At 52.2% G+C, this 25314-nt stretch overlaps 1 protein-coding gene across 2 annotated transcripts; it reads right to left on the bottom strand.

Moving 5' to 3' along the window:
- Positions 1–614: 614 nt before the first annotated feature.
- On the bottom strand, positions 615–24656 carry LOC142923328 (uncharacterized). Of its 2 annotated transcripts, none has more exons than XM_076064398.1 (6): positions 24483–24656; positions 18754–20584; positions 13235–14131; positions 4374–4909; positions 3236–3340; positions 615–633 (listed from the first exon to the last, which is right to left on the bottom strand). In XM_076064398.1, the coding sequence occupies exons 2-4, from the start codon at positions 20578–20580 to the stop codon at positions 4385–4387; spliced, it is 3249 nt and encodes a 1082-aa protein (XP_075920513.1). In that variant the 5' UTR covers positions 20581–20584; positions 24483–24656; the 3' UTR covers positions 615–633; positions 3236–3340; positions 4374–4384. The 2 variants fall into 2 exon arrangements, with proteins under 2 accessions (XP_075920513.1, XP_075920512.1); XM_076064397.1 differs by having other exon boundaries at positions 18754–20590.
- Between the last annotated feature and the right edge of the window lie 658 nt (positions 24657–25314).

Consider the following 25314-nt stretch of genomic DNA (forward strand, 5'->3'; position numbering starts at 1 on the left):
TGTGTGTAGATGTGTGTGTGTGTAGATGTGTGTGTGTAGATGTGTGTGTGTGTAGATGTGTGTGTGTAGATGTGTGTGTGTGTAGATGTGTGTGTAGATGTGTGTGTAGATGTGTGTGTGTGTGTAGATGTGTGTGTGTGTGTGTAGATGTGTGTGTGTAGATGTGTGTGTGTGTAGATGTGTGTGTGTGTAGATGTGTGTGTGTAGATGTGTGTGTGTGTAGATGTGTGTGTGTGTGTAGATGTGTGTGTGTGTACGTGTGTGTGTGTAGATGTGTGTGTAGATGTGTGTGTAGATGTGTGTGTAGATGTGTGTGTAGATGTGTGTGTGTGGATGTGTGTAGATGTGTGTGTGTGTAGATGTGTGTGTGTAGATGTGTGTGTGTGTAGATGTGTGTGTAGATGTATGTGTGTGTGTAGATGTGTGTTTGTGCAGATGTATCTGTCTCCCCGTGTCCCCACGTGTCTCCCCCCCCGTGTCTCTCCCCACGTGTCTCCCCCCCCACGTGTCTCCCCACGTGTCTCCCTGTGTCTCCCCACCTGTCTCCCCCCCCCGTGTGTCTCCCCGCCTACCAGAAGCTTGCTGCTGTTGTCTGAACGGATCCATTTCTGGGCCCAGAACTGGAGACACAGCCTGAGACACGGGGAGACACGGTGAGACACGGTGAGACACGGAGACACGGGGGGGAGACACGGGGAGACACGGGGAGACACGGTGAGACACGGTGAGACACGGAGACACGGGGGGGGAGACACGGTGAGACACAGCCTGAGACACGGTGAGATGGGGGAGACACAGCCTGAGACACGGGGAGACACAGCCTGAGACACGGTGAGACATGGTGAGATGGGGGAGACACAGCCTGAGACACGGTGAGACACGGGGGAGACACGAGGGAGACACGGTGAGACACGGTGAGACACGGTGAGACACAGCCTGAGACACGGGGGAGACACGGGGGAGACACGGTGAGATACGGTGAGACACAGCCTGAGACACGGGGGAGACACGGGGGAGACACGGGGAGACACGGTGAGACACGGTGAGACACGGTGAGACACGGTGAGACACGGTGAGACACGGTGAGACACAGCCTGAGACACGGTGAGACACGGTGAGACACGGTGAGACACGGAGAGAGACAGTGAGACACGGTGAGAGAGACAGTGAGACACGGTGAGAGAGACAGCCTGAGACACGGGGAGACACAGCCTGAGACACGGTGAGAGACAAGGGAGACACGGGGAGACACGGTGAGACACGGTGAGACACAGCCTGAGACACGGTGAGAGACAAGGGAGACACGGGGAGACACGGTGAGACACGGTGAGACACGGTGAGAGACAAGGGAGACACGGGGAGACACGGTGAGACACAGCCTGAGACACGGTGAGATGGGGGAGACACAGCCTGAGACACGGGGAGACACAGCCTGAGACACGGTGAGACATGGTGAGATGGGGGAGACACAGCCTGAGACACGGTGAGACACGGGGGAGACACGAGGGAGACACGGTGAGACACGGTGAGACACAGCCTGAGACACGGGGGAGACACGGGGGAGACACGGTGAGATACGGTGAGACACAGCCTGAGACACGGGGGAGACACGGGGGAGACACGGGGAGACACGGTGAGACACGGTGAGACACGGTGAGACACGGTGAGACACAGCCTGAGACACGGTGAGACACGGTGAGACACAGCCTGAGACACGGGGGAGACACGGGGGAGACACGGTGAGATACGGTGAGACACGGTGAGACACGGTGAGACACGGAGAGAGACAGTGAGACACGGTGAGAGAGACAGTGAGACACGGTGAGAGAGACAGCCTGAGACACGGGGAGACACAGCCTGAGACACGGTGAGAGACAAGGGAGACACGGTGAGACACGGTGAGACACAGCCTGAGACACGGTGAGAGACAAGGGAGACACGGTGAGACACGGTGAGACACGGTGAGACACAGCCTGAGACACGGTGAGAGACAAGGGAGACACGGGGAGACACGGTGAGACACGGTGAGACACGGTGAGAGACAAGGGAGACACGGGGAGACACGGTGAGACACAGCCTGAGACACGGTGAGAGACAAGGGAGACACGGGGAGATGGGGGAGACACGGGGGAGACACGGGGGAGACACAGCCTGAGACACGAGGGAGAACGGTGAGACAGCCTGAGACATGGGGGAGACACGAGGGAGACACGGTGAGAGACAAGGGAGACACGGTGAGATACGGTGAGACACGGTGAGACACAGCCTGAGACACGGGGGAGACACGGGGGAGACACGGGGAGACACGGTGAGATACGGTGAGACACGGAGAGACATGGAGAGAGACAGTGAGACACGGTGAGAGAGACAGCCTGAGACACGGGGAGAGAGACAGCCTGAGACACGGGGAGACACAGCCTGAGACACGGTGAGAGACAAGGGAGACACGGTGAGACACGGTGAGACACGGTGAGACACAGCCTGAGACACGGGGGAGACACGGGGAGACACAGCCTGAGACACGGGGGAGACACGGTGAGACACAGCCTGAGACACGGGGGAGACACGGTGAGACACAGCCTGAGACACGGTGAGAGACAAGGGAGACACGGTGAGATGGGGAGACACGGGGGAGACACGGGGGAGACACGGGGGAGACACAGCCTGAGACACGAGGGAGAACGGTGAGACACAGCCTGAGACATGGGGGAGACACGGTGAGACATGGGGGAGACACGGTGAGACACGGTGAGATGGGGGAGACACGGGGGAGACACGGTGAGATGGGGGAGACACGGGGGAGACACGGTGAGATGGGGGAGACACGGGGGAGAGACACGGGGGAGAGACACGGGGGGGGGGAGACACAGGGGGAGAGACACGGGGGGGGGGGGGGAGACACAGGGGGAGAGACACGGGGGGAGAGACACGTGGGGTGAGACACGGGGGGAGAGACACGTGGGGAGAGACACGGGGGGAGAGACACGGGGGGAGAGACACGGGGGGAGAGACACGGGGGGAGAGACACGGGGGGAGAGACACGGGGGGAGAGACACGGGGGGAGAGACACGGGGGGAGAGACACGGGGAGAGAGACACGTGGGGAGAGACACGGGGGGAGAGACACGTGGGGAGAGACACGGGGGGGAGAGACACGGAGGGAGAGACACGTGGGGTGAGACACGGGGGGGAGAGACACGTGGGGAGGGGGGTGGTGGCAGGGAGTGGAGCCTCGCCTGGTGAAGGTGCTGTGAGAATGCTGCAGAGACGCTCGCAGGCAGCTGGGTGGCGATGGCAATGGGGGTGCCGGGGGTGCCGTCCCAAGCCGTCACCACCTTCACCTGGGCGGGGAGATCACTGGGGGATCAACACTCACCCCACCACCACTCACCACTCACCCACCACTCACCCACTCACCCACCACTCACCCACCACTCACCCACCACTCACCACTCACCCACCACTCACCCCACCACCACTCACCCCACCACACTCACCACCACTCACCCACCACTCACCCACCACTCACTCACCACTCACCCACTCACCACACTCACCCACTCACCCACCACTCACCCACCACTGACCACTCACCCACCACTCATCAGACTCACCACACTCACCCACCACTCACCACTCACTCACCCACCACTCACCACTCACCCACTCACCAACACTCACCCACCACTCACCCACCACTCACCCCACTACCACTCACCACTACCACTCACCACTCACCCACCACTCACCCACCACTCACCCACCACTCACCCCACTACCACTCACCACTCACCCACCACTCACCCACCACTCACCCCACTACCACTCACCACTCACCCACCACTCACCCACCACTCACCCACCACTCACCCACCACTCACCCACCACTCACCCACCACTCATCACACTCACCACTCACCACACTCACCCACCACTCACCACCACTCACCCACCACTCACCCACCACTCACCCACCACTCACCCACCACTCACCACTCACCCACCACTCACCCACCACTCACCACTCACCCACCACACTCACCCACTCACCCACCACTCACCCACCACTGACCACTCACCCACCACTCATCAGACTCACCCACCACTCACCACTCACTCACCCACCACTCACCACTCACCCACCACTCACCCACCACTCACCACTCACCCACCACTCACCCACCACTCACCACTCACCCACCACTCACCCACCACTGACCACTCACCCACCACTCACCACACTCACCCACCACTCACCATACTCACCCACCACTCACCCACCACTCACCACAACCACACTCACCCCCCCCTCCCCCCTCACCACCACTCACCACCCCCCCTCCCCCCTCACCACCACTCGCTCACCACACTCACCTCGTCGTTAATCACTCGGCACCTCGACTCGTCCACCAGGACTCCGACGGCACCACCACCGCCACCACCACCACCACCACCGCCACCACCGCCACCGCCACCACCGCCACCGCCACCACCACCACCGCCACCACCGCCACCACCACCACCACCACCACCCTCCAGCTCGCTCTGCTGCAGCGTGGTGACGGCCGTGTGTCCGGGCCTCCGGCAGAAGGCCGGGAAGTCCACCATGTTGCCGCCCCCCTTGAGGAAGAGGGCCTCCAGCAGCAGGCGACGGTGACGTCCACGGAGGCCTTCCAGCTGAGCCCGCCGCACCTCCGCCACGCTGCAGCGCAGCCGAGCCAGCTGCTGCTGCTGCTGCTGCTGCTGCTGCTGATGCTGCTGCTGATGATGCTGCTGATGATGATGCTGATGATGCTGCTGATGCACGCTGCCGGTGCCGACGGCCTGGGCGGCGGCCTGGGCGGCCTGGGCGGCGGCCTGGGCAGCCCCCGCGGGCAGCGCCGGTGGAGCGGCGGGGAGAGGCCCAGGGCCTGCGGGAGGATGGGGGGGGGGGGGGGGGGGGCAAGGTGGGGGGTGGGGGGGGTGAGGAGGTGAGGGGTCGAGGGAGGATGGAGAGGTTGCGAGTGCTCTGCGTGCGTGTGTGTCTGTGTGTGCGTGTGCTTCCGTGCACAGACACACACACACACACACACAGACACACACAGACACACACACACACACAGACACACACACACACACACAGACACACACACACACAGACACACACACACACAGACACACACACACAGACACACACACACACAGACACACACAGACACACACACACACACAGACACACACTCACAGACACACAGTGACACACACACACATAGACAACAACAACAACCGCCATTCGCCACTAAGTGGCGGTGACGTCACCACGACGCTTGTGCCAGGCTATGTGCACCCTGAGGCCACGTGAAGTGTCGAACGCCCGCTGGCAGGAGGTCACGGGGCAGACCCAGCAGGTGCCACGGGTCGACTGACTGAGATGACTGGCTGATGCACCACCTGTGCCCCCTACTGTGCCAACCTGCTGTGCTTTAGCCACCCGGCGCTCCGCTCGCTGTTGTGAGCGTCGCTCCTCCGCCCTCCGTTGTTGTTGGAGGGCGACTGCCTCCAACTGCCCAGTAGCATCCTTCACGAGCCTCCTCCACAGAGGCCGATCTTGACACCGCTGGTACCAGTCATCGGCAAGTCCACACAGCTCCACGTCCTCCTGTACCACGTCACTCCATCTCTTCTCTAGCCTGTGCCGCGCCCGCTTAGCCCCCTCAATCCGGCCAAACAAAAGCTGTTTCGGCATGCGGTGGCTGGGCATGCGGCTACATGACCCAGCCATCGCAGCCTTGCCTGCCGGAGGAGCTCACCGATGGGACCCTGCCCAGATCTTTCAAGGATTTGTGAGCTCCTCACACAATCCAGCCTGGTTAAACCCAGGATGGATCGTAGGCAGGCCAGCCTAAATGTTTCTAACCGGCGAAGATGTTCCATTAGGGGGGTCCACGTTTCGCAAGCGTAGAGAAGGGAGGGAATGACCGTGGCCGAGAAGACCTGAAGCTTAGTGCGGAGCGACAGACCAGGTAGCTTCCACACAGCGTTACGCAACCGATGAAAAGATATTGCCGCTCGACTGATTCGGAGTGAGACCTCTGCTGTTAAACTGGAGCCAGTCATAAGCACACTGCCCAGGTATGGGAAACTCTCCACTCTCTCCACAACTGCCCCATCACCGATTGGGAGTTGTGGGGGTGGAGTGTCCGATGGTACAAAATACCCAGGCAGGTGCTTAGTTTTGGTGGGGCTGATGGTAAGGCCCCACCTCTTAGTGGCACGCTCCAGTCTCAGCAGCAGCGTCTCCAACTCCTCCTCTGACTGAGCAGCTATTACCAAATCATCAGCATACATAACGTGGTTGAGCAATAGGGAGCCATCCCTTGACTGCACCCGGGCATCGATTAGCCTCCCATTATATCTGTACCATATGGAGATTCCCCCGGTACAGCTATTGAAGGCTTCACGAACTACGTGGTCAAAATAGATGTTAAATAATGTGGGAGCCAGAGGACATCCCTGTCGCACCCCAAGGTGTACAGGGAATGGCTCTGACTCCCGGCCACGTAGTTTTACCCGGGCCCGCTCACCATCATGAAGGTCCTTAATGATCGTGAGCAGAGGGTCAGGTACTCCAAAAGCACGAAGAACGACCCAGAGCCCAGGCCTACTGATGGTATCATAGGCCTTGACCAGGTCAATAAAGCAGAGATGTAGGTCTTGTTGGAATTCCCTACACCTCTGCTGTAGCAGACGGACAGAAAATATGGCATCTGTGCAGGACCGCCCTTTCCTGAAACCGCATTGGGGCTCCGCAAGCCTCTCCTCAGCGTGCCTGGCAAGGCGATGCTGAATAATCCTTGACAGGACCTTTCCCGGCACACTGAGGAGTGAGATGCCCCTGTAGTTGTTACAGTCTGTGCGGTCCCCCTTCTTAAAAAGGGGGACCACCAGGGCATCCTTCCAATCCTGCGGAACCCGTCCAGTGGTCCAGACTGTTGTTATGATGTCATATAGGGCAGTCTGTGCACAAACGCCACCCTCCCTCAGCATTTCGCTTGGGAGATCATCTCTGCCCGCTGCCTTTCCTGGTCTCAGACTCCGGATCGCCTTCAATACTTCCTCAGCAGATAGCACCTCAGCCAGCCACTCACAGGGGGTGACTTCTTCCAATATTTGAGGCACCGCAGCCTCAGCAGGGTCATCCTCACTTTGTGCCACGATGTTTTCCTGGCTGAGGGATTTTCCCTCCCCCAGGACCTCACAGAAATGCTCAGCAAATCTGCGAACCTGTTCCTGGGGGTCGGAGATTGGATCACCGTTTTTTCCCCTAATGATGGTAATAGGTGTGGCGCTGCAGGTTACTTTTTTGATGGAGTTAAATAGAGATTTGTGATCACGGCCACTGAGGCAGACTCCATCTCCTCAGCAACCCGCGACCACCACCCATCCTTGCAGCGCCTCACGGCTCTCCGAACCTCCGAGCGAAGGCTGCGGTAAGCCTCCTCATTCTCTAACATGGGATTCTGTAGCCGATGACAGTGGGCCTGTCGCTTTTTCTCAACCATCCTGAACACCTCCTCTGTCAGCCAGGGTCTCTGTGGAGGTCTGGACCGCGTACCCAAAGCAGCCATTGCAGCTGCATGAGTCACAGTCCTAAACCTCGCCCATTTACCCTCGACATCAGGAGGAGTCGGGGACGATGCCAATCCCAGCCGCAAGCGATGATGAAATTCTCGCTTGCAACTTTCATCAGATAACTGAGACCAGGCCACTTTATGTTGGAATGGGGTCCTGGATGTACACCCACCACCGGAGTGGAAGAATGGCAGGCGCATCTTACAGATGACTAGTCGATGGTCAGAGGGCAGATCAGCTCCACGGTAGGTCCTGGTGTCAAGGACATGGGCTCGCATTCGCTGGTCCGTCACTATGTAGTCCAGCAGATGTTCTTGCTTGGACCCGGCATGCATCCATGATGTTGTGTGGATGCGCCGATGCCGGAACAGCGTGTTGGTTAATTACAAGCCCATGGGCTGCACAAAAATCTAGCAGCCTCCTACCGTTGTTATTGAGCTGATCTGGCCCATGCCCTCCAATCACTCCAGACCAGGTGCCAGTATCATGACCAACTCGGGCATTGAAGTCACCCAACATGATGACTCTATCCCGAGGGGCCACTTTAGCCAGCACCTGTGACAGGAGGTCATAGAAGGCATCTGACTCATCGGCTTTGCCTGCATCCCTCCACGGATGTTCATCTTCGGTGGGGGCATAAGTAACCACGACCACCATTCCTCGCCTCCGGTTGATGGGAGGCGAGCCCAAAGTAGCCTGGGGCTTACAGCTTCCCACACCTCACCGCCACGCTCCCACGCCCCCTTCATTCTTTTGTTCAAAAGAAGACCCACACCCTGTTGTTTGGCAGTCTGCTGCCCCGAGTAGAGGACTGTCCACCCCTCATGGTGGCAGGAGCCAGAGCCGGTCCACCGGACCTCCTGAATGCCGCATAGATCCAGGCGGTACCGGTCCAGCTCCCGACAGAGGAGTGGCAGCCTCTCCTCTGCAGTGAGCGTTCGAACATTCCACGTGGCCACCCGTAGTGGCTTTTCGTTGTTTCTGGAGTAGCCCCGAGGGTAGGTATTCAATCTCCTGGCTCCGCCAATTGGGGTTTGGCCAGGAGACGTCATAGACGCCTGGCCCCCCGGGGCCTCCGGCACAAGCTTATTAGTTATATATTTCAGTTTAATTCGTGGTTTCGTGGTAATTAATTGAAGGTGGAGGGGTTACCAGCCCCTCGCACCCGTCCAGAGCCCCCGTTTAGCCCCTGTGGTGGACACATATGCCATGAGGGGAGGAGCCAATCAAAATTGGATCTCCCCCCACAGCGCTGTCCACCACAGAGTTGCCCGTCCGGCACCGCGAGGAGGTAGGGGGTTGTTTTGCCACACACACACACAGACACACAGACACACACACACAGAAGACACACACACACACAGACACACAAACACAGACACACACACACAGACAGCGCGCTAAACCGCGTGACGCTTCCACGTGCGTGGGTCACGTGACAGATGTGACGTCACAGCTCGCTTTGCCGCGCAAAAGATAAAACCCAAGGGTGTAGTTGTAGAACGTTTGCACGGTGTACAGTCTGTGAAGCACCCACGTGGCAAATTTACAGTTTGTTGCGTGTCTGGAAGTACGCTAAACATTTTCGAACGGACACGCACACAATCGCAACTTTGCCCCGTGTATACATTTACGGAGATTTGAACCTATCCACGTGATCTACATATATGAGACCTTCTTTGGTTCTTTCTTCAGGTGAAAGGAACAGACCTGTCGGGACGACAGAGCTTCAATGAACGGTGTTAGGATTCGTAGCGACTTTTAAAGTGAGGCACCTTGACAAAGGGGGTTTACAAATCAAATAGCTGAGGGATTAGCTTGTGACCGGTCGCAGGAATGGCTACGTTAAAGTCAACACCTACACATCCACAGAGGCACCTAGTACAAATCAAACAGGAGAATTTAGCATTGAAATAACTGAGGGATTAGCTTGTGACTGGTCACAGAAATGGCTATGTTCAAGTCAACACCTACACATCCACAGAGGCAACTAGTAATTTAGCATTTAAATAGCTGAAGGATTAGCTTGTGACTGGTCGCACAAATGGCTATGTTAAAGTCAACACCTACACATCCACAGAGGCACCTAGTACAAATCAAACAGGAGAATTTAGCATTGAAATAACTGAGGAATTAGCTTGTGACTGGTCGCACAAATGGCTATGTTAAAGTCAACACCTACACATCCACAGAGGCACCTAGTACATATCAAACAGGAGAATTTAGCATTGAAATAACTGAGGGATTAGCTTGTGGCTGGTCACAGGAATGGCTATGTTAAAGTCAAAACCTACACATCCACAGAGGCACCTAGTACAAATCAAACAGGAGAATTTAGCATTGAAATAACTGAGGAATTAGCTTGTGACTGGTCGCACAAATGGCTATGTTAAAGTCAACACCTACACATCCACAGAGGCACCTAGTACAAATCAAACAGGAGAATTTAGCGTTGAAACAGCTGAGGGATTAGCTTGTGACTGGTCACAGAAATAGCCGTGTTAAAGTCAAAGCCTACACATCCACAGAGGCACCTAGTACAAATCAAACAGGAGAATTTAGCATTGAAATAACTGAGGGATTAGCTTGTGACTGGTCACAGGAATGGCTATGTTAAAGTCAAAACCTACACATCCACAGAGGCACCTAGTACAAATCAAACAGGAGAATTTAGCATTGAAATAACTGAGGGATTAGCTTGTGACTGGTCACAGAAATGGCTATGTTAAAGTCAACACCTACACATCCACAGAGGCACCTAGTACAAATCAAACAGGAGAATTTAGCATTGAAATAACTGAGGGATTAGCTTGTGACTGGTCACAGAAATGGCTATGTTAAAGTCAACACCTACACATCCACAGAGGCACCTAGTACAAATCAAACAGGAGAATTTAGCATTGAAATAACTGAGGGATTAGCTTGTGACTGGTCACAGGAATGGCTATGTTAAAGTCAACACCTACACATCCACAGAGGCACCTAGTACAAATCAAACAGGAGAATTTAGCATTGAAATAACTGAGGAATTAGCTTGTGACTGGTCGCACAAATGGCTATGTTAAAGTCAACACCTACACATCCACAGAGGCACCTAGTACAAATCAAACAGGAGAATTTAGCGTTGAAACAGCTGAGGGATTAGCTTGTGACTGGTCACAGAAATAGCCGTGTTAAAGTCAAAGCCTACACATCCACAGAGGCACCTAGTACAAATCAAACAGGAGAATTTAGCATTGAAATAACTGAGGGATTAGCTTGTGACTGGTCACAGGAATGGCTATGTTAAAGTCAAAACCTACACATCCACAGAGGCACCTAGTACAAATCAAACAGGAGAATTTAGCATTGAAATAACTGAAGGATTAGCTTGTGACTGGTCATAGAAATAGCTATGTTAAAGTCAAAGCCTACACATCCACAGAGGCACCTAGTACAAATCAAACAGGAGAATTTAGCATTGAAATAACTGAGGGATTAGCTTGTGACTGGTCACAGGAATGGCTATGTTTAAGTCAAAACCTACACATCCACAGAGGCACCTAGTACAAATCAAACAGGAGAATTTAGCATTGAAATAACTGAAGGATTCGCTTGTGACTGGTCATAGAAATAGCTATGTTAAAGTCAAAGCCTACACATCCACAGAGGCACCTAGTACAAATCAAACAGGAGAATTTAGCATTGAAATAACTGAGGGATTAGCTTGTGACTGGTCACAGGAATGGCTATGTTAAAGTCAAAACCTACACATCCACAGAGGCACCTAGTACAAATCAAACAGGAGAATTTAGCATTGAAATAACTGAGGGATTAGCTTGTGACTGGTCACAGAAATGGCTATGTTAAAGTCAACACCTACACATCCACAGAGGCACCTAGTACAAATCAAACAGGAGAATTTAGCATTGAAATAACTGAGGGATTAGCTTGTGACTGGTCACAGAAATGGCTATGTTAAAGTCAACACCTACACATCCACAAAGGCACCTAGTACAAATCAAACAGGAGAATTTAGCATTGAAATAACTGAGGGATTAGCTTGTGACTCGTCACAGGAATGGCTATGTTAAAGTCAAAACCTACACATCCACAGAGGCACCTAGTACAAATCAAACAGGAGAATTTAGCATTTAAATAACTGAAGGATTAGCTTGTGACTGGTCATAGAAATAGCTATGTTAAAGTCAAAGCCTACACATCCACAGAGGCACCTAGTACAAATCAAACAGGGGAATTTAGCATTGAAATAACTGAGGGATTAGCTTGTGACTGGTCACAGGAATGGCTATGTTAAAGTCAAAACCTACACATCCACAGAGGCACCTAGTACAAATCAAACAGGAGAATTTAGCATTGAAATAACTGAGGGATTAGCTTGTGACTGGTCGCACAAATGGCTATGTTAAAGTCAACACCTACACATCCACAGAGGCACCTAGTACAAATCAAACAGGGAGAATTTAGCATTGAAATAACTGAGGGATTAGCTTGTGACTGGTCACAGGAATGGCTATGTTAAAGTCAAAACCTACACATCCACAGAGGCAACTAGTAATGTAGCATTGAAATAGCTAAGGGATTAGCTTGTGCAAATAGCTGCGGGATTAGCTTGTGACTGGTCGCACAAATGGCTATGTTAAAGTCAACACCTACACATCCACAGAGGCACCTAATACAAATCAAACAGGAGAATTTAGCATTGAAACAGCTGAGGGATTAGCTTGTGACTGGTCACAGAAATGGCTATGTCAAAGTCAACACCTACACATCCACAGAGGCACCTAGTACAAATCAAACAGGAGAATTTAGCATTGAAATAACTGAGGGATAAGCTTGTGACTGGTCACAGGAATGGCTATGTTAAAGTCAACACCTACACATCCACAGAGGCACCTAGTACAAATCAAACAGGAGAATTTAGCATTGAAATAACTGAGTGATTAGCTTGTGACTGGTCGCACAAATGGCTATGTTAAAGTCAACACCTATCAATTACTTTGATAGTGGCATTGTCTTTGAGCTGTACACTATACACTTCTATACACACTAGTGCACTACACACTAGTTCTGTACTAGTATACTACACTATACACTACTACACTACTCTATACACTATACACACTATACACTAGTGCACTACACTAATTACTACACACAGCACACTACACGCAGTACACTACACACAGCACACTACACACAGCACACACTACACACAGCACACACTACACACAGCACACACTACACACAGCACACACTACACACTACACACAGCACACACTACACACAGCACACACTACACACTACACACAGCACACTACACACAGCACACTACACACAGCACACTACACACAGCACACTACACACAGTACACTACACACTGTACACTACACACAGCACACCACACTACACACTACACACAGCACACTACACACAGCACAGTACACTACACACAGCACAGTACACACACCACACAGCACACCACACACAGCAGTGTCCTGTGTATAGTGTACTACTACACACAGCACACTACACACTACACACAGCACACTACACACACACCACACTACACACAGCACACACCACACACAGCACACACCACACACACAGCGTGAAGTATTCACCTGCGAGACCGCCTGCTGCTGCTGCTGCTGCTGCTGCTGCAGCAGGGCAGTGCCCCCGGCACCGCTGACGTGCTGTGGCAGCAGCTGCCCCCGTATGAGGCTGCTGAGCTGCGGGGAGACGCCGGCGATGCTGACGGCACCGCTGCCGCCGGTGGGCCCCAAGTGGTGCACCGTGCTTCCGGGAAGCGCGGCCAGGCGCCGCTCCCGCAGCGATCCCGGGCACACTCCCGCGGCGGCGCTTTCGCTCCCGCCGGCCACCGGCGCCCCAGGTGAGGCGCTCCCCGCGGCGCTCCCCGCGGCGCTCCCCGCGGCGCTTCCGATGCTTCCCGCGGCGCTTCCCACGATCCCCGCCGCGGTGCTTCCGATGCTTCCCGCGGCGCTTCCCACGATCCCCCCCGCGGTGCTTCCGATGCTTCCGATGCTTCCGATGCTTCCGATGCTTCCGATGCTTCCGATGCTTCCCGCGGCGCTTCCGAGAATCGGAGCCGCCGCTTCTTGCTGCAGCGTGACGTTGCTTGGCAATACAAGCTGCTGCTGCTGCTGCTGTTGCTGCTGCTGCTGCAGCTGCTGCTGCTGCTGCTGCTGCTGCAGCTGCTGTAGCTGCTGTAGCTGCTGCTGCTGCGAAGCGCTGGGGCCAACGCCGGCCGTGGAAGCAGCGCCGCCGGCGTTTGCGTTGGAAAGGACTGGCGGTGTGGCGGTGGCGACAGCGGCGACAGCGGCGACAGCGGCGACAGCGGCGACGTCAACGGAAGGGGCTGGGCTCGTGGTGCCGAGGGTTGCGGTGGCCGCCGCCGATCGCGAAGCTGCCGACGTGGTGGTGGTGGTGGCGGCCGTGGCGGCCGTGGCGGCCGTGGCGGATGACAGGACCCTCTGAAGGCTCACGGGAGCGGCGGAGAGCTGTGGGGGTAAGGAGAACCGTTGACATGGTTTCTGTCGCCGGCGGCGGCAATGGTCACCGTAGCCGTCACAACGCTCTCGTTGTCATCATCGTCATCGTCGTCACCGTCATCATCATCGCCATCATCATCATCGTCGTCAGCAGCATTGATCACCGAAGCTATCACAACACTCTCGTTGTCATCATCATCGTCACAGTCATCATCATCGTCACCGTCATCATCGTCAGCAGCATTGATCACCGTAGCTATCACAACACTCTCATTGTCATCATCATCACCATCGTCACCGTCATCACCATCGTCATCATCATCATCGTCACCGTCATCGCCATCATCATCATCGTCACCGTCATCATCATCGCCATCATCACCATCGTCGTCGTCGTCATCGTCAGCAGCATTGATCACCGTAGCTATCACAACACTCTTGTCGTCATCATCATCATCACCATCATCATCGTCACCGTCATCATCATCACCATCGTCATCATCGTCAGCAGCATTGATCACCGTAGCCATCACAACACTCTCACTGTCATCATCATCACCATCGTCACCGTCATCGGCACCGTCATCATCGTCACCGTCATCACCGTCGTCATCAGCAGCATTGATCACCGTTGCCATCACAACGCTCAAGCTTATTAGTTCCATATGTAACTCGTGGTTTCGTGGTAATTAATTGAAGGTGGAGGGGTTACCAGCCCCTCGCACCCGTCCAGAGCCCCCGTTTAGCCCCTGTGGTGGACACGGACGCCACGAGAGGGGAGGAGCCAATCGGAATTGGCCCTCCCCCCCACAGCATTGTCCACGACAGAGTTGCCCGTCCGGCACCGCGAGGAGGTACTCAACGTACACGCACACACGCACAACAACAACAACCGCCATTCGCCACTAAGTGGCGGTGACGTCACCACGACGCTTGTGCCAGGCTATGTGCACCGTGAGGCCACGTGGAGTGTCGAACGCCCGCTGGCAGGAGGTCACTGGGCAGACCCAGGTGCCACGGGTCGACTGACTGAGATGACTGGCTGATGCACCACCTGTGCCCCCTACTGTGCCAACCTGCTGTGCTTTAGCCACCCGGCGCTCCGCTCGTTGTTGTGAGCGTCGCTCCTCCGCCCTCCGTTGTTGTTGGAGGGCGACTGCCTCCAACTGCCCAGTAGCATCCTTCACGAGCCTCCTCCACAGAGGCCGATCTTGACACCGCTGATACCAGTCATCGGCAAGTCCACTCAGCTCCACGTCCTCCTGTACCACATCACTCCATCTCTTCTCTAGCCCGTGCCGCGCCCGCTTAGCCCCCTCAATCCGGCCAAACAAAAGCTGTTTCGGCATGCGGTGGCTGGGCATGCGGGCTACATGACCCAGCCATCGCAGCCTTGCCTGCCGGAGGAGCTCACCGATGGGACCCTGCCCAGATCTTTCAAGGATTTGTGAGCTCCTCACACAATCCAGTCTGGTTAAACCCAGGATGGATCGTAGGCAGGCCAGCCTAAATGTTTCTAACCGGCGAAGATGTTCCATTAGGGGGGTCCACGTTTCGCAAGCGTAGAGAAGGGAGGGAATGACCGTGGCCGAGAAGACCTGAAGCTTAGTGCGGAGCGACAGACCAGGTAGCTTCCACACAGCGTTACGCAACCGATGAAAAGATATTGCCGCTCGACTGATTCGGAGTGAGACCTCTGCTGTTAAACTGGAGCCAGTCATAAGCACACTGCCCAGGTATGGGAAACTCTCCACTCTCTCCACAACTTCCCCATCACCGATTGGGAGTTGTGGGGGTGGAGTGTCCGATGGTACAAAATACCCAGGCAGGTGCTTAGTTTTGGTGGGGCTGATGGTAAGGCCCCACCTCTTAGTGGCACGCTCCAGTCTCAGCAGCAGCATCTCCAACTCCTCCTCTGACTGAGCAGCTATTACCAAATCATCAGCATACATAACGTGGTTGAGCAATAGGGAGCCATCCCTTGACCGCACCCGGGCATCGATTAGCCTCCCATTATATCTGTACCATATGGAGATTCCCCTTGTACAGCTATTGAAGGCTTCACGAACTACGTGGTCAAAATAGATGTTAAATAATGTGGGAGCCAAAGGACATCCCTGTCGCACCCCAGGGTGTACAGGGAATGGCTCTGACTCCCGGCCACGTAGTTTTACCCGGGCCCGCTCACCATCATGAAGGTCCTTAATGATCGTGAGCAGAGGGTCAGGTACTCCAAAAGCACGAAGAACGACCCAGAGCCCAGGCCTACTGATGGTATCATAGGCCTTGACCAGGTCAATAAAGCAGAGATGTAGGTCTTGTTGGAATTCCCTATACCTCTGCTGTAGCAGACGGACAGAAAATATGGCATCTGTGCAGGACCGCCCTTTCCTGAAACCGCATTGGGGCTCCGCAAGCCTCTCCTCAGCGTGCCTGGCAAGGCGATGCTGAATAATCCTTGCCAGGACCTTTCCCGGCACACTGAGGAGTGAGATGCCCCTGTAGTTGTTACAGTCTGTGCGGTCCCCCTTCTTAAAAAGGGGGACCACCAGGGCATCCTTCCAATCCTGCGGAACCCGTCCAGTGGTCCAGACTGTTGTTATGATGTCATATAGGGCAGTCTGTACACAAACGCCACCCTCCCTCAGCATTTTGCTTGGGAGATCATCTCTGCCCGCTGCCTTTCCTGGTCTCAGACTCCGGATCGCCTTCAATACTTCCTCAGCAGATGGCACCTCAGCCAGCCACTCACAGGGGGTGACTTCTTCCAATATTTGAGGCACCGCAGCCTCAGCAGGGTCATCCTCACTTTGTGCCACGATGTTTTCCTGGCTGAGGGATTTTCCCTCCCCCAGGACCTCACAGAAATGCTCAGCAAATCTGCGAACCTGTTCCTGGGGGTCGGAGATTGGATCACCGTTTTTTCCCCTAATGATGGTAATAGGTGTGGCGCTGAAGGTTACTTTTTTGATGGAGTTAATTAGAGATTTGTGATCACGGGCCACTGAGGCAGACTCCATCTCCTCAGCAACCCGCGACCACCACCCATCCTTGCAGCGCCTCACGACTCTCCGAACCTCCGAGCGAAGGCTGCGGTAAGCCTCCTCATTCTCTGACGTGGGATTCTGTAGCCGATGACAGTGGGCCTGTCGCTTTTTCTCAACCATCCTGAACACCTCCTCTGTCAGCCAGGGTCTCTGGGGAGGTCTGGACCGCGTACCCAAAGCAGCCATTGCAGCTGCATGAGTCACAGTCCTAAACCTCGCCCATTTACCCTCGACATCAGGAGGAGTCGGGGACGATGCCAATCCCAGCCACAAGCGTTGTTGAAATTCTCGCTTATGTTGGAATGGGGTCCTGGGTGTACACCCACCACCGGAGTGGAAGAATGGCAGGCGCATCTTACAGATGACTAGTCGATGGTCAGAGGGCAGATCAGCTCCACGGTAGGTCCTGGTGTCAAGGACATGGGCTCGCATTCGCTGGTCCGTCACTATGTAGTCCAGCAGATGTTCTTGCTTGGACCCGGCATGCATCCATGATGTTGTGTGGATGCGCCGATGCCGGAACAGCGTGTTGGTAATTACAAGCCCATGGGCTGCACAAAAATCTAGCAGCCTCCTACCGTTGTTATTGAGCTGATCTGGCCCATGCCCTCCAATCACTCCAGACCAGGTGCCAGTATCATGACCAACTCGGGCATTGAAGTCACCCAACATGATGACTCTATCCCGAGGGGCCACTTTAGCCAGCACCTGTGACAGGAGGTCATAGAAGGCATCTGACTCATCGGCTTTGCCTGCATCCCTCCACGGATGTTCATCTTCGGTGGGGGCATAAGTAACCACGACCACCATTCCTGGCCTCCGGTTGATGGGAAGGCGAGCCCAAAGTAGCCTGGGGCTTACAGCTTCCCACACCTCACCGCCACACTCCCACGCCCCCTTCATTCTTTTGTTCAAAAGAAGACCCACACCCTGTTGTTTGGCAGTCTGCTGCCCCGAGTAGAGGACTGTCCACCCCTCATGGTGGCAGGAGCCAGAACCGGTCCACCGGACCTCCTGAATGCCGCGTAGATCCAGGCGGTACCGGTTCAGCTCCCGACAGAGGAGTGGCAGCCTCTCCTCTGCAGTGAGCGTTCGAACATTCCACGTGGCCACCCGTAGTGGCTTTTCGTTGTTTCTAGAGTAGCCCCGAGGGTAGGTATTCAATCTCCTGGCTCCGCCAATTGGGGTTTGGCCAGGAGACGTCATAGACGCCTGGCCCCCCGGGGCCTCCGGCACAAGCTTATTAGTTACATATTTCAGTTTAATTCGTGGTTTCGTGGTAATTAATTGAAGGTGGAGGGGTTACCAGCCCCTCGCACCCGTCCAGAGCCCCCGTTTAGCCCCTGTGGTGGACACATATGCCATGAGGGGAGGAGCCAATCAAAATTGGATCTACCCCCACAGCACTGTCCACGACAGAGTTGCCCGTCCGGCACCGCACACACACACACACACGCACGCACACACACACAGGCACACGCACACACGCACACACGCACACACACACACGCACACACACACAGGCAACGCGCACACACACGCACACACAAGCGCACCAACGTCCGGACGAGGTGGTAGCCGTACCTGTATGAACGAAGTGCAGGGCAGCTGTTTTAACCTCTGTTGAACGGTGAAGGGCGCGGAGACTTGCTGCTGCTGCGGCTGCTGTTGCTGCTGCTGTATAAGAACTTGCTGCTGCTGTTGCTGCTGCTGCGGCTGCTGTTGCTGTTGCATAAGAACTTGCTGCTGCTGCTGCGGCTGCTGTATAAGAATTTGCTGCTGCTGCTGCGGCTGCTGTATAAGAATTTGCTGCTGCTGCTGCTGCGGCTGCTGCTGCTGTATAAGAACTTGCTGCTGCTGTTGCTGCTGCTGCTGCAACAGCAGGTGCTGCTGCTGCAGCAGCACCTGCTGTTGCATGAGCTGCTGCTGCTGCTGCAGAGTCGCCTGCTGCTGCTGCTGCTTGTGCTGTACCAACTGGTGCTGCGTGCCCTGTTGCGCCACCTGCTTCAACAACTTCTGCGGCACTTGCTGCTGCTGCTGCTGCTGCAGCCGCTGCTGCTGTGTCACATGTTGGAGTACAACCTTCTGCTGCTGCTGCTGCTGTGTCACGACCACCTGCTGCTGCTGCTGCTGCAGGCCCTGCTTCAACACAGCATGCGGCGACAGCAACTGTTGCTGCTGCTGCTGCTGCATCAGTTTCTGATGGGCAGGCTTGGCAAGCTGCTGCTGCTGCTGCAGACCCTGCTGCGGCCCCACAACATACTGCTGCACCGTGAAGCTGGTAGGTTGCTGTGGCCGTTGCTGTAGCAGTTGGGGCTGCTGCTGCTGCTGCTGCGGCTGCTGCTGCGGCTGTAATGGAGACTTGCGGGCTGTCTGCTGCTGCTGCTGTATCTGCTGCTGCAACAACAGCTGCTGTTGCAGCTGCTGCTGTTGCTGTTGCAACAGCTGCGCCGGCTGCGCGACCACCTGCTGCTGCTGCTGCTGAGAAGGAGGAGGAGGAGGCTGCTGTGCCTGCTGCGGCTGCTGTTGCTGCTGGGCCCCTGCTTGTGGTAGTTCCTTGCTCATGATGGCTTGCTGCTGTTTCACCAGCTGTTGTAGCTGCTGTTGCTGCTGCTGCTGCTGCTGCCTAGCGTGCGGCTGCAGCAGTTGCTGTGGCTGTTGTATTTGCTTCACCTGCTGCTGCTGCTGCTGCTGGAGCTGCTGTCCCACTTGCAGCTGCTGCTGTTGTTGCTTTGGCTGCTGTTGCAGCGGTGCCTGCTGCTGTATTTGCTTCACCTGCTGCTGTTTAACGTGCTGCTGCTGCTGCAGCTGTGCCTGCTGCTGTGCCTGCTGCTGGATTTCCTTCACCTGCTGCTGCTTAACATCCTGCTGTTGCAGCGGTGCCTGCTGCTGTATTTGCTTCACCTGCTGCTGCTGCTGTTGCTGCTGTAACTGCTGCTGCTGCTGTATGACTTGCAGCTGTTGCTGAAGCTGCTGTTGCTGCTGTTGCTCCTGTAACTGCTGCTGCTGTTGCTCCTCCTGCAACTGCTGCTGCTGCTCCTGTAACTGCTGCTCCTGTAACTGCTGCTGCTGCTGTATCTGCTGCTGCTCCTGCAACTGCTGTTGCTGCTGTATCTGCTGCTGTTCCTGCAACTGCTGTTGCTGCTGCTGTATTACTTGCAGCTGCAGCAGCTGCTGCTGCTGCTGCTGCTGTTGCCGTAACTGCTGTGGCTGCTGTCCAATCAGCTGCTGCTGCTGCTGCGGCTGAAGTTGTAAAGTTCCCTCCTCCAGATCTCCCTTCTCCTCGGCGGCAGGAGCAACGTCGTCACCGTCGTCGCCGCCACCACCACCACCACCACCATGCGCCGGCGGGCAGCCCTGGTGGAGGAGTTTGCGTGAGCCGCTGTCAGCCCCTCCGCCCGTGCTCATCATATCCCTACACCTGACAGCAAGGGGCGAGAGAGAGGGAGAGAGAGAGGGAGAGAGAGGGAGAGAGAACGTAGTCCCCTCCTGTTTAACACGGAGGGAGGAGGGAGTAGCGGCCTTCGCGAAACAATGTGTGTACGGATAAACGGGGGGAGGGGGGGACCACGTCTACGTAAGAACGAGTTGGGTTCCACAGGTGTCTGTTCGCAAGTCGATTTGTCAGCGTATACAGGGCTACCATACATTATACACTACTAGACTACACTACTATACACACTACACCACTACACTACTATACACACTACACTACTATACATTATACACTACTATACTACACTACTATACACACTACACTACTATACATTATACACTACTATACTACACTACTATACTACATTATATACTACACTACTATACACACTACTATACACACTACACTACTATACATTATACACTACTATACACACTACACTACTATACTACTATACACACTACACTACTATACACACTACACTACTATACATCATACACTACTATACTACACTACTATACACACTACACTACTATACATTATACACTACTATACTACATTATATACTACACTACTATACACACTACACTACTATACTACACTACTATACACACTACACTACTATACATTATACACTACTATACTACACTACTATACTACACTACTATACACACTACACTACTATACACACTACACTACTACACTACTATACACACTACTATACATTATACACTACTATACTACACTACTATACACACTACACTACTATACATTATACACTACTATACTACTATACACACTACACTACTATACTACATTATATACTACACTACTATACACACTACACTACTATACATTATACACTACTACACTACATTATACACTACTATACTACACTACTATACACACTACACTACTATACATTATACACTACTATACTACATTATATACTACACTACTATACACACTACACTACTATACATTATACACTACTATACTACACTACTATACACGCTACACTACTATACATTATACACTACTATACTACACTACTATACACACTACACTACTATACATTATACACTACTATACTACACTACTATACACACTACACTACTATACATTATACACTACTATACTACACTACTATACACACTACACTACTATACATTATACACTACTATACTACACTACTATACACACTACACTACTATACTACATTATATACTATACTACATTATATACTACACTACTATACTACACTACACTACTATACACACTACACTACTATACATTATACACTACTATACTACACTACTATACACACTACACTACTATACATTATACACTACTATACTACACTACTATACACACTACACTACTATACTACATTATATACTACACTACTATACACACTACACTACTATACACACTACACTACTATACATTATACACTACTACACTACATTATACACTACTATACTACACTACTATACACACTACACTACTATACATTATACACTACTATACTACACTACTATACACACTACACTACTATACTACATTATATACTACACTACTATACACAATACACTACTATACACACTACACTACTATACATTATACACTACTATACATTATACACTACTATACATTATACACTACTACACTACATTATATACTACACTACTATACACACTACACTACTATACACACTACACTACTATACATTATACATTACTACACTACATCATACACTACTATACTACACTACTATACACACTACACTACTATACACACTACACTACATTATACACTACTATACTACACTACTATACTACATTATATACTACTATACTACATTATATACACTACTATACACACTACACTACTATACACACTACACTACTATACACGCTACACTACTATACACACTACACTACAATACATGCTACACGACTATACACACTACACTACTATACATTATACACTACAATACACACTACACTACTATACTACATTATATACTATACTACACCATACCCTACTGGTACTATGACAAACAACAATTGACAAAGTCTAGCAGTGGACACACCACCCACTACTAGGGCCTGCTATCTGGACCCATGGACCGTGATGATGATACACTACAGTATACACTACACCAGTATACACTCCGCTATACACAACACTACGATAGACTACACTACCACAACACTGCCCATAGACCTAACAACAATTCCCATAGACTCAACACTGCCCAAAGACTCAACACTGCACCATAGACGCAACACTGCCCATAGACTCAACACTGCACCATAGACTCAACACTGCCCATAGACTCAACACTACCCATAGACTCAACACTGCACCATAGACTCAACACTGCACCATAGACTCAACACTGCACCATAGACTCAACACTGCACCATAGACTCAACACTGCACCATAGACTCAACACTGCCCATAGACCTAACACTGCCCATAGACTCAACACTGCCCCATAGACTCAACACTGCCCCATAGACTCAACACTGCCCCATAGACTCAACACTGCCCATAGACTCAACACTGCCCATAGTACTAACAACACTACCCATAGACTCAACAATACCCATAGTACTAACAACACTACCCATCGACTCAACACTACCCATAGTACCAACAACACTACCCATAGTACTAACAACAATACCCATAGTACTAACAACACTACCCATAGTACTAACAACACTACCCATAGTACCAACAACACTACCCATAGTACCAACAACACTACCCATAGTACCAACAACACTACCCATAGTACTAACAACACTACCCATAGTACCAACAACACTACCCATAGTACTAACAACACTACCCATAGTACTAACAACACTACCCATAGTATTAACAACACCACCCATAGTACTAACAACACTACCCATAGTACTAACAACACTACCCATAGTACTAACAACACCACCCATAGTACCAACAACACTACCCATAGTACTAACAACAATACCCATAGTACTAACAACAATACCCATAGTACTAACAACACTATCCATAGTACTAACAACACTACCCATAGACTCAACACTACCCATAGACTCAACAATACCCATAGTACTAACAACACTACCCATAGTACTAACAACACTACCCATAGTACTAACAACATTACCCATAGACTCAACACTACCCATAGTACCAACAACACTACCCATAGTACTAACACTACCCATAGTACTAACAACACTACCCATAGTACCAACAACACTACCCATAGTACTAACAACACTACCCATAGTACTAACAACACTACCCATAGTACTAACAACACTACCCATAGTACTAACAACACTACCCATAGTACTAACAATACCCATAGTACTAACAACAATACCCATAGTACTAACAACACTACCCATAGTACTAACACCACCCATAGTACTAACAACACTACCCATAGTACTAACAACACTACCCATAGTACTAACAACACTACCCATAGTACTAACAACACTACCCATAGTACTAACAACACTACCCATAGTACTAACAACACTACCCATAGTACTAACAACACCACCCATAGACTCAACACACCACCAGATTCAGCACTTACCACACTCAAAAACCACAGCACCACACACACACACAAACCCCACAAGACTCACTCTGCGTCACCAAAGCGACCTTCAACAATTTAACTAAAACCCTTCGACAACTGAAACCGTTCGAAAGCGAAAACCGTTAAAAAATAAAACAGTTAAAAAGTACAAAACTAAACTCGCCTACACACGGGTTTGAGGCCTTGCCGCCGCAGGCTCCGCTAGGAAACGAGTCGAGGTCGCGCGCGGCCTAGCCTCTCGACAAGTTACTCACCTCTCGGTCGGTCTCGAGCTTCATTAAGCTCGCGTCTAATGCTGGTCCCTCACCCTTACCCCCCCCAAACCTTCTATTTTTTTTCACAAAGTTTTAAACCCCCCCCCCGCCCCCCAAAAAAAAATTTTCTCTCTCTCTCTCTCCGTCCGTTTAAAATGTTCGGCGGGCTCGAAGCTTGTGGACGAGGGTGAGCAGATCTGGCGCTGATTGGTCGGCGGCGGGGCACGTGACGAAGATTCCGCACGCGGATTGGCTGTGTATTCGCTAGTCCGCTTTAGCAGGTTGTGGTGATGGGAGCGTTTGTAAATCGTAGAGCATATAAGAGACCCCCCCTCCTCTCCTCTCTCCCACTCTCCCACATGAGCTGTAATGTTATTGTTATAATATTATTATAGTAGTTATTACGATGATAATGATGATATAATTTAACGTTATATATTATTGCTAATAGTAACATTATAGCAAGATGATTCTAATGATGATAATTTAACGTTATATATGAGTTTAATTCGATACTTTATTATAATGATCATATTACGGTAGTGATATTATAGTAATATTATCATGATAATTATGATGATTTAATGCGACGTCTTTGTTTAATTCAGGCTAACATAATCCGACACCGCTGCAGGACTATTTACACTATGTAACACAATTTTTGATGCTGTTATTTTTTTTTAACGGCAGCAGATCAATATTCATCATCACCTGAAGACGGACGCTTGTGTTGGGCCCGAAACGTCGAATTATTGTATTATTCTTTCAGCTATCTTACGTGACTTTACCGAAAGAACCAGATAGTCTAGACAGTGGCGATTGATATTTCCCA

This window comes from Petromyzon marinus, unplaced genomic scaffold (assembly GCF_048934315.1).
Source record: "Petromyzon marinus isolate PM22_M1 ecotype Great Lakes invasive population unplaced genomic scaffold, UKy_Petmar_22M1.pri1.0 PM_Scaffold_42, whole genome shotgun sequence".
Taxonomy (NCBI): Eukaryota; Metazoa; Chordata; class Hyperoartia; order Petromyzontiformes; family Petromyzontidae; genus Petromyzon; species Petromyzon marinus.

What these genes read in the sequence shown, in the direction of transcription:
- LOC142923328 (XM_076064398.1), bottom strand. Translation starts at nt 20,580, where the DNA reads ATGATGAGCACGGGCGGAGGGGCTGACAGCGGCTCACGCAAACTCCTC. An exon ending in CCTGCACTTCGTTCATACAG is followed by an intron (nt 14,132 to 18,753) that starts GTACGGCTACCA and finishes TTACCCCCACAG; the next exon opens with CTCTCCGCCGCTCCCGTGAG. An exon ending in AGCAGCAGGCGGTCTCGCAG is followed by an intron (nt 4,910 to 13,234) that starts GTGAATACTTCA and finishes ATCCTCCCGCAG; the next exon opens with GCCCTGGGCCTCTCCCCGCC.